Raw genomic sequence first — 10,863 nt, 5'->3', positions numbered from 1 at the left:
GTTAATGTCATGTCTATACATTGGCCATTGCTCATTCTCATAATGAACCACCCAAGAGTATCACACCTTCACTAGTGTATGCATTAAGTAGGTCTCTTGGGGTAACTGAGCAATATATCCTAAACACTGAAGCCATGCCTGCAAGATAATCAATTATCAAAGCTCCATAGTCTTTAGTCATAACTCATTAGTTTTGAAATGAATCACCCGAACTAATGTTAGTCCTGAGGTATAGGAGATGTCCCGAACAACAAATATAATAATGGCAAAGGATTAAATATGTTAAAGAATAAAGAGATAGTAGTGATATCATATGGTAGTGATCGGTGACATTATGTCATTAACCATACCTCGGACTAGGTGTATCATCCGGTAACACTACATGACTAGACACTCCTAACCGGTGGCGGACCCTAAAATGTTTATTAGCGTTGTCACATTGTCTCGGTCTTCGGATATCCGAGAATCTTTTTTATCGAGTCAGGTAATCAAAATTTCAACAAAATATAATATATTATAGGGTCAAGATATACATACAATGACAATCATATAAGTGTCGCAATAACCCAAAATTTAACTTGTGTTAGGTTGAAAGTATAAAACCTAAAAAATCATATATTAAGTTATATAATAGCTATAGTTAACCCACATTAAAAAATGTATTTTTTTTTTTGAATGTTTAGTCATGGATAATACAACATACAAACAAAAACAAATTTGACTTTCCGGTTTTAAGAAGGAGAAAGAGAGTAAAATAATTTGATATTTGTCTGTATGTTGAAACCATTAATGGTGTATGTCCAGATCAAGTAAGGATTTCAACAAATTGGGGACATGAATTGGTTTGTAAATTATTTTTAAATTAAATAAGATAAAGATAACAGATATGAAGAGAGAAGAGAAATATTTGAAATTAACTTGGAGACATGAATTGGCTCCATTTTTAGTTGGCTCAAAACAAATAAAGGAAATAAACCGGCTAGTAACCTACTAAACAGAACAGGCGTGGTTTTACATTTTTACATAGTTAAATTTTAATGCAAAAGCAAAATATGACCGGTAAAAACCAGTTTATATAGGCTAAAATACAGGCAAATGTTTCGAGAAAGAGGACATCAAAGTAGTTGACATTATTTTATTGAAAGATATGGTCACGGTCTCATTGATGAGGCTACTTAAATGATCATTAGGTAATGTGATGTGTTACATTAGTGGCCACTTGTATCGTGGAGGCGTCATCGATGCCATCTGATCATGACGGCGCCCTCAACCCTCTACTATGTGGCTATGTGCCAGGCAATTCATCAAGTGGCGACATGGCCACTCTCGCCATCCCCACAACGGTGTCATCTACAATCCCCTGCACACAATCCCACATTTTGTCTACGAGTAAAAAGTTATAAAAATAAACGGATCAACCTCCAAAATTCGTGAGACCGACCAACGTATCTAGCTACGTTTGTTCATGATTCTCCGAATAAACCCGTTTTTCTTATGAATTTTAGGTTAGATTCATATCATGTCATAAATTTACACCAGACAAATCATGTGCATTCTAGATTTTTAGTAGAAATAGTAGTCTATATTTAAAACTTCTGAACGGAATATATAGCGTAAGTTATGTACAGAATATATAATTAACTCTTAAGTTTATGTTAACAAATAAATATAATCTTTTATAGTAACTTATTGTATTGGTGTTGATGGCATTTAGGAAGAAAGGACAAAATGTGACACCCCAACAACCCCAGAGAAGCTAGCATCAATACTCGTAAGTTTTTGGCGTATTTTCCTACTTTAATCAACTTTGACTAAGGAGCAGAAGTTGAGGTTAATTCTAGACTAATACAACTTTTAATTTTTATTTTTGGAAAGTCTTATGGTTTCTAATTTTCTAGCATCAATACCCTTTTACTGTTTTACATACACCATGTTGGTTTTAATATTTTATTCATTTTCATGGATTCTATAATTAATCATAACTTAATGTTAGACCCCCCAACATAGGTTAAAATGACATGACACTTTAAAGATGGATTAAACCACCCCTCACTTGTGTTAAATTTGTTAAAAAGGGGCATTGGATTATGCTTTTAACGGGTTAAAGGCAAAGAAAAATACATTAAATTAACAATTAATAGAGATGAGATGAAGTTAAAAGGATTAACCCATTTTCTTTTGGTGAGATGGAGTGAAAGAGAGACAAATAAGTGATGCTGTGCTTAGAGAGGAGTGGGCACTCATGGGTAGTATCCATGCACCGACCAATCATACACAGTTATTTCATTTACACCCTTAAGTACCCACAAACCAGAAAATAACTGGAAACACATACCCACAAGTACCCTAAAGCTTTTTTTGTTTAAATTTAAAAATAAAAAAAACAATTAAATGTAATTAAAATTAAAATTTCAATGAAATATTTATGGGTGCTTAATTTTCAAAAAACTTCAATGGGTTTGCCATGTGGTAGTAAACCATTGCCACAAATTGCAATTTGGCAAACTACCCACATAGTTAGGGGTGAGTTTGCCGTGTGGTAAACAATCCATAAACCTTACCTACACTAGTGCCCCTTCCCCTCTTATGTATAGTTAAGATGAGTTAGAGTATACCCCATGAGCTTACCGTTCTCTCTAACCCGATCGGCCCGGAAACTTTAACGTCTAGTTGTACGAAATTTGAATAGCAAAACAAGATGCATCCACTATAAACAAGTGTGAGACTGGACAATAACATTAAAAATGGATTCAATAATATATTGATCTTCTCTCAAAGATTTTTTTTTTTTTTGTTTTTCTGTTTTATTGTTTTTTTTGTGGTTAAGCTCTATGTCAATAAGTTACATATTTAAAAAAACGCATTTTTCTTTAATTGCCACGCACATTCTGTGTTCAACATTTGTTACAGTTCTCATATAGCTGGGACAGATCACTTCATGCAAAGTGCCGGACAACAAGCAAAAAGTGTAAGCTGATTTTCAAAACATAGTGGATAATTTAAAGTATTATGAGGCATGGTATATTTTTTAATGTGATATGTGCCCACATGGATTGACTATGATAATCATATACGAAACGTACAAATTGACATCTTCAAGTTGCTCCTGATAACCTCCAAAATTTGCATAGTTTGAACCATATATGCATAGCGTGTCTCAAGCGATGGAGGGTGTGGAAGCAATTTTTGGTCAAAGGCGAAAAAATTTTTGGACCTTAGAAAAAAGGATTTGTTTTGTTTAAACAATTTAATTTTTATATGGGTTTATTTGATTATAATTGGGTTGTGTAAAAAACTGTTGTATAAATATAAGATTAAACATGCCTCAAATGAGAGCAGATCTCACAACCTTTGTGTTGAGAGTAATATCCCTTTGCCACTAGACCAAACTAATTGTTATGAAATTGAGTTCAAACACTAAATATACATACGGTTTTAATAAAAAAATTCGGGCCTACGGGGTGTCGGGCCTGTGGCCGTCGACCACCCGGCCACACCTTATGGCCGGCCCTGTATGGAAGCGGAATGGCCAGGTGATATGGTGTTGTCGTACCCATGGGAACACAGCCCAAAATGACCCCAATTCAGGTGTGTGTCGAAGGTGATGCCGAACGACGTATCATATATGTATAGGCTTATGCGTTATCGATTTGTACCACACAAATAAGCTAAGCAAAAAAAAAAAGAAAATGATAACTAGATGAGAAAGATGAGTATCTCCATGGCTGTAAAATGGTTTAGGGATGTCATTATAATAGAAAGAGAAACCGTTGAGGTACGAGAGATAGTGAAGAAGGTGAAACATGACATACCCATCAAGCCATCATAAAGTTCAAATATCCAACCTTATTACTTTTAATTACTGAACCACTTTAGTATGGTAAACATGAACAAAAAATAGATGCAAATTTCAAACGAGCATCACTTGGACTATGATTGGAGTTACGAGGCCCATTGGATGGCATGGGCTTGATGAGCCGGATAATGTGACAAACGGTCTACGGCGATTTAGCCCAGCTATCAGCATATTCCTTGATTTAGAAACTTGATTTCACCATTTATTGTTTTCCCGAAATTCTTTTAATTGTTTATACGTTTCTTTTTTAACCTTAGAAGCGTAAATAACTGTTTTTAGATTTATAAAGTCAAGAAAATCATAGCAAAATCTTTTAAAGTTAAAATATGGAGTCAAAATGAAGGAATTTGTGATCCAAGAGTTAGACAAACCAACTATAAAACAAAAGTTACGGCTGTTTTAATTGAATCTCCTTTAACTTTTCTTAAGGTAATTTATTGTGGTTTGTAACTTCTACCGAGAATAGTTTTTTTCTAACAAAAGCCCAATTACCTTTTTCTTAGTCGCCTCATTAATAAATAGATAAAGGCTATGATCTTGTTTATATTATTTCAGGTGGGGAGTTGTCATCACCTCTACTATACATTCCATTCAAATTTATCCTAAAAAGATATAAATTGAATAAAAAAAATACCCCTATTCAAAAAGAAAAAAAAAACATACGCAATACTAAGTGTGTCCTAAATCACTAATATATAAGAAGAAATATGCATTAGAAGGCGCACCTAGTATTCAAAATGTTATACTATATAAGAGTTAACCGCAGTGTGTCCCTTTGTTTACGATGGGAATTACTTGTGTCCCTCTTTCAAAAATGAACAGTTTGCATCCCTGTGATTGTCGGACGGGATCCGTTTGTGTCTCTTAGTCATCTTTCCATTTATTACTCCGCCAATTGAAAGGAAAATCTCCTTTTTTTTCACCCTATATCAAAACCCTAAAACGACTCAACCCTTCATATTCACCTTGTCAGACCATTCGTGTGCTTGTGTTTTCCCTTCATCTCCTCCATTCCACCGCAGTTACTCGCCACCGTGCACCTTTCCCTGTGATCTTCAACATCACCATACACACCGTTTTTGCTCACCATTTTACATCCAGCGCCGCTGCTCAAATGTCGTTGCCAATCAAAGTCACAGTTGAAACACAAACCGTGATAAGTAAGATTAATCTTGATTAGTGTAGTTAATTACTTTTTATTAATATAATAATTACAATTATTGCTGGAATTAGGGTAAATGCCACCATGACCCACCTTTAATTGCATATGAGGGTGGCTATTGAAATTTTGGCCCAACTTAAGGTTTGACATATGATATGATCAAGGAGGCGGGGAAGATAGACTCAGGTGGTGTCGAAGTTTAGCATACTATTGATGCTTAATTATGTTTAACAGTGGAGTTGATTTAGGTTTTTTGTTGAGCAAGTGTTTTTGTTGATAACGGTTTTTCCTTAGTCATTGCTTTTTTTGTTGATTAACTTCACTGTCTCTGATCAACTTTGTATGTGTAAGGCCCCATTACCGGTAGCCCTACTTTGGTGTTGAATTTACTCATAAATACAGTTCTAAATATCATAGTTAATTAAAACTTTACGCGGAATATAAAACTTCAACCACAATATCTTACATAACCTTCAAATCTTGTCTTATAAAACATTCATAGTCATTTAAAACAAAACATAGTCTTTAAAACATCACAACATTTCTTCGAGATGCCAGTATCTTCGATTCCATGCCATGTGTCTTCAATCACGCGAGCTGCCTCAACCTATTTGCCTGCGTGCATACTAAAAGTCAGCTACGCTGAGTGAGTTCTAGTTAATCACGTAACTTACTTAACGTACACATATACGCGCCCGAAAGTACGCTTTACATATATAACATGTTCGTCATTCATCCATACATAATCCTAGCTAACCTTACATTATAAAGGGCGTTTCACCCTACATACCTCGGATATTATTAGGGTTTGGTCTCCCTTCATCCTCGGATATTATTAAAGTTGGTACCCTCCATCCTCGGATATTATTAGGGTCCGGTACCCTCCATCCTCGGATATTGTTAGAGTCCGGTCACCCTTTCTTCCATATCACCATACTATACCTTTCTGTATACATAATTGTAAGTTTCATGCGTACACACATCATTCACTCCTCGTATACAACAAGTATATCATTCATTCCTCGATTCCACCCGGATCTCATGACTTAAACGGTTTAACGGTGTAGGCTCGTCGTTTCGTGACCATATCTAACGGGTTTAAGCTCATACAACATCATACTATTATTACCTCGGGTCGGTGTTCGGTTTCCTTCTTGATTTCGGCTAAGATAAGGAGAGAACTAGAGAGAGAGCTTAAGTGTGTTTTGGTGGTGTATGGAATATGTGTGAAATGAATTAAATGGGTGATTTAAGGATAATATAATTATGGATCATGGGCTTAAGCCCATGGTCTTTCCTTCTTTCATTCTAACCCAAGTACATAGCACATATTCAATTAACCAACACAAGCCCAACCCATATTCTATTATCTAACCCGATACCGACCCACTATAAAATAGATGAAATTTATTTTATTATTATAACCAAAAGTAGGATGTTACAGTATGCAACTAATGGTAACTGTTCGTAAAGATTACAAATGATTTTTAATATAATTAGGTGATGTAATTATTGCGCATAAGAATTGGATTGGTTGAGCCTTTTGAATTTGGAAGGAGATATACAAAGAGACGCAAACTACATGGATGCAAAGCTCTGGGATACAAGTTGTTCTCACCCCTAAACCACATAGACGCAAAATGTAATTAACTTTTATTTTATTTTATTTTGTTAAAGTTAAAGGACATTTATACCATGTTACAATTTTTCTACACAAACTTGATTAGCATTGATAAGAGCATAAGAAAGTAAATACTCAAGTGGTTTATAACACCTTTTGATTATCAATAACACGTTGATCACCATCCAATTTAATAACCAAACGTACAAATACACACCGCAATTAAAAAAAACCTCTTTTTCTTTACCCATAACGTCGTTTAATTGGAGAGCGAAGAGACGGGTGCAACAACAACGGTGATGATGTGATGGACGTGTGAGATGAAGGTCCCAATTTTGAATAGCGAGTAGGGGTCGTTGTGGGGTCCACGACTTCTGAACGATCAATCTTCTTGCAACCAAAAACATTTGTAACTGTGCGCCATAACCCCCTTTGCTTCTTTGGTTTTTTAATGTGAATGTCCTCCCAAGCTTCTGGTCGTGATGAAGAAGTGTCGTATGCCATGATAAAGTGTAAGGTGGGGTACGACTTTCGTAAGTCTATAGATGGTGTTGTGGTTGAGAGTTTAGGATGATAGTTTTGTATTTAAATAGGTGTTCTACTTACTCCATTATAATAAAATGAAGTCATATGTGCCATAATCATGCTGCTTTTCTTTTTCTTATTTATTTAACAAGTCCAATCCATCCAATTTGAACAATGCTTAGATCATGAAGAGTGTTGTATTAATAGAATAATTAGGGGCTTTCAAATTATACTTCTTGTTTGTGTATATCTTTTGCAGAATGAAAAATAATATAAACTTCTCATTAGAATCCAAAATACTTTACTATTCATTACAATGATGTTCTTAACTTATTAGCTATCCCAAGTCATAAGTTATAAATATCCTAAATATTTTGTTAAACATGAGGCGTTTAATTCGTTCAAAATATTTTTAAGGAGTTTAAAAATTTAACAAAGAATTAAGATTTAAAGAAATTAAAATGTTGGCGTGGGGGTCGGGTTTTATCCGGTGAATCCCTCAATAGGTGGACCGCTAGGGGCTCCGTCCGTCCGGACTAGTGGCCGGCTCGGGCTACCTTTAGCCAATGGGGGCCGCGTACGGCGTACCCGGCGTTACTTAGTTGGTCATTCAAAAAAAATGTTATAATATTGGAATTAAAACTTGTTAAAAATATTAAAATTTGATGAATTGTAACCTAGTAAAAAAGATTGTAACATTTGGTGCATTTAATTGACATAACAACTATATTTGTGTTGCAAATCTATTAAAGACATTGAAAATCGGTAGTGATGACAGCGACGATGTGAGAGGCGATGATAGCATGATGGCGGTCCCTTTCAACCTTCTTTTCTTTTGTTTTATATAGCGTGTTTAGTTTTCGTGTGCTTCTCATTTCCAGTCTTGTACATGTTTTTAGAGGTCGTTTTTTGGTTTGGTTTGTATCTCCGTCTCATCCTGTCTAGTTTTATGTCAGATGGTTTTTTTTAACAAAATCTTTGCCGTTCAATAAAACATGATGGCGGTCACAGAGGGTGTGATGGTATCGATAGCAGCGAGAGAGGAGATTACTATTCTTTTGATTGAAATTCTTAATCACGTGGAAGGAATGCTAATTATTTACTAGAAGGAACTCATTCAAGTTGAATTTCATGAGTTAATTACACATATAATCAGTGTGGTCTGATAGAAATGATAATTAAAGGTGTTACTTTTAAGATACCACATGAACTATTTGCCTCTAATATCTTTATTGTCCAACACATGTTATTTTATGATCTCCATCTTCCAATTCCAACACAAGGCACAATATATATAAACAAACTCCCAGCTATATGGCAAATAAAGAAACATGTATAACAGCAATATATCAAGTACATCCATACATCTATCTCTACTGCCAAAACACTTGCAGTTTTTATAAACACATAACACAACGTGGACTTATAATCAATCACCTTCATTCACTGAAGTGAGCTTGCTTTCCTCAACCTAGCCCGTGTAACCCGCACTGGCTCTTCCATCATAATCTCTTTAAGTGACTTAGCCGTGCTCAAATTTGAAGACGAACCCGCAGGCTCAACCTGTTTCTTTTCCGGCTCAGCAGCAGTTTGAACCTCTGCAGTCACAGCTAGATCTTGTGTCGTACTTGCTTTTTGTGGTTTCGTCACAGCTGGCACTGCCGCCACCTGTCGCTTTCCAGCATCTGATAGGATTTCCATTGCGTCAGAACCCGAATTTGATGATGACGAGGATGATGATGAGCTGGCAGCAGGTGATGGTGGCACTTTAGCCTCCTGTTGTTGAACCTTCACAGGCTTCTGTGGCTGTAATTTCAAGTTATAATTTAAAACGATTACCGATTACGTTAAAATAAACACAAATAAGTAAACTTCACTAAAGTTGGCTATACGATATTTTCGGGCTTGTAAGGATATACATGAAATTAATCCTAACTTTTAAATCAAGTTAAGATACCTGAGGGGGTCGTGGTTTAGGTGTCTGTTTTGGTGTCGACTGTGAAGCAACGTATTGAATAATATCTAAAGTTCTCGTTTGAATATAACTTGCGGTTCTCTGCCAGTACATAATTGTCATGTCTCCCGCCATTGTTCTCAGTTCAGACAAATTACGGTCTATTTCGGTTTCATGTTTTGAAACATATGGTTGAAAAAAGGAATCATAAACATATGATGTTCCCTGAAATAATATAAAAAAACATCTATAATAAGTAACAAACATAAAAAAATAATAGTAAGTATATGTAAAACTCACCTTTGTTTTGGGGTACCACAAGTATATGTAAAATGCCAACTTTGCTTCACTATACATCGGGATCCTTCACAAAACAAGAAAGTGTAATTAAAAAAAAGCAAGATATGCTACAGTTGTGTAATTTGTGTTCATACCATGAAACAAACGTGTCACCAATACGTTCACAAACAGTTAAAACAGCAACCAAGATCCTGAAAATACAACAATTTTCAGTTTATAGCTTATAGCCACAAATCTAGCAATATTCAAATATATGATATTGTGGTAATACCAGTATTGACACCAAAAGCGAAGTTGCTCGATATCAGGCTTATTTTTCTCCACAGATTTAAAGCATTCATAGGCTGGATATGCATACCCAAAGAACATCCTACATGTAATGTAATAAGTGGTTTTATTATTAGAAAAAGTGAATCAAGATTTTCAAAACTGAAAAGAGAAAAGAAGTATCGGTTAACATACACAAGCCCTCTGGTAAGAAGTGATCCAATCATCTTGTCAATCTATCAAAAACAACAAACATGAAACACAGATTAAAACCTGCATAGTGTCATGCATCTTTGCAATAATGTATAAATTACAAATCCAGTCAGATATAAGAACTTTCAATTGGCTAGAATAGCGTGCAACTAAGAGTGCTAACAAACCGACTCGCTCACTACTCAAGATCATATCAATTAAAAGCTCAAAACGAGCCAAACATTATTGAGCCCGAGCCTCAAATAAAGCCCGTTTGGTTAACGAGCCCGAACTCGAGCCTTGTATGAAATAATTGTTTAGGCTCGTCGAGCCTTAACGACCCTAGTGTATTTTTAAGTTTTAACTCTTTTAGATTGTATGTATACACTATTACTTTCACACTGCACAACAGATGCTAGAGCCGAGCTCTGGCTCCTCTAACTTAAGGTACTGCACACGAGCTCAAACCGAGCTTAGGCTCGTTAAGATTTTCTCAAAATTATATATGAATAATTAAAAATCTATACAAATTAGTTATTAATTAATAATTAATAAACAAGCCAAGCCAAGCCAAGCCCAAAATAAGCTCGAGCTTGAAAAACAACTGACTTAAAAGCCAAGCTCGCACTTCAGAAAAAAAGCTCAAAACAAGCCGAGCTCGAGCTCCCGTAAGTCAAAACGAACCAAGCTCAAGCTTGGCTCAGTTACACCCCTATGTGTAGCAGTATAGCACTATAAATTCAAGCTAATTGGTCCCAAAAGAACAACTAATTTTAATCATTCTTCTAAATTCTCATCAACAAGCAACATATTATACTAATATCCATACTAATTACTTTTTAAAACCTAAACAATAATAAAATAAACCAAAAACTTATGCAGTAACAAACTAATTAGCATCATACTCTACACATTTTAAGTTAAATCAGACTGCTAATTATACTCTATAACCTAACCTAATAAAAAATCAGATTCACACGTGCCAA

General features: G+C 35.2%; 1 protein-coding gene across 1 annotated transcript; it reads right to left on the bottom strand.

Annotated features, from left to right (window-relative positions):
* Positions 1-8,446: 8,446 nt before the first annotated feature.
* Positions 8,447-10,198, bottom strand: LOC143536004 (putative HVA22-like protein g). Its single transcript, XM_077030095.1, has 6 exons — positions 9,881-10,198; positions 9,690-9,788; positions 9,553-9,609; positions 9,419-9,482; positions 9,122-9,343; positions 8,447-8,970 (listed from the first exon to the last, which is right to left on the bottom strand). Exons 1-6 carry the CDS (start codon positions 9,910-9,912, stop codon positions 8,608-8,610), a joined length of 837 nt encoding a protein of 278 aa, XP_076886210.1. The 5' UTR covers positions 9,913-10,198; the 3' UTR covers positions 8,447-8,607.
* Positions 10,199-10,863: the final 665 nt, after the last annotated feature.

This window comes from Bidens hawaiensis, unplaced genomic scaffold (assembly GCF_021521415.1).
Source record: "Bidens hawaiensis isolate Kalapana, Puna unplaced genomic scaffold, B.hawaiensis_p1.1 tig00010731_1, whole genome shotgun sequence".
Classification (NCBI taxonomy): domain Eukaryota; kingdom Viridiplantae; phylum Streptophyta; class Magnoliopsida; order Asterales; family Asteraceae; genus Bidens; species Bidens hawaiensis.
The sequence above is the reverse complement of the archived record's forward strand: the minus strand, read 5'-3'. Positions and strand labels throughout refer to the sequence as shown.

What these genes read in the sequence shown, in the direction of transcription:
- LOC143536004 (XM_077030095.1), bottom strand. Translation starts at nt 9,912, where the DNA reads ATGATTGGATCACTTCTTACCAGAGGGCTTGT. An exon ending in CTTCTTACCAGAGGGCTTGT is followed by an intron (nt 9,789 to 9,880) that starts GTATGTTAACCG and finishes CATTACATGTAG; the next exon opens with GATGTTCTTTGGGTATGCAT. An exon ending in TGTGGTACCCCAAAACAAAG is followed by an intron (nt 9,344 to 9,418) that starts GTGAGTTTTACA and finishes ATATTATTTCAG; the next exon opens with GGAACATCATATGTTTATGA.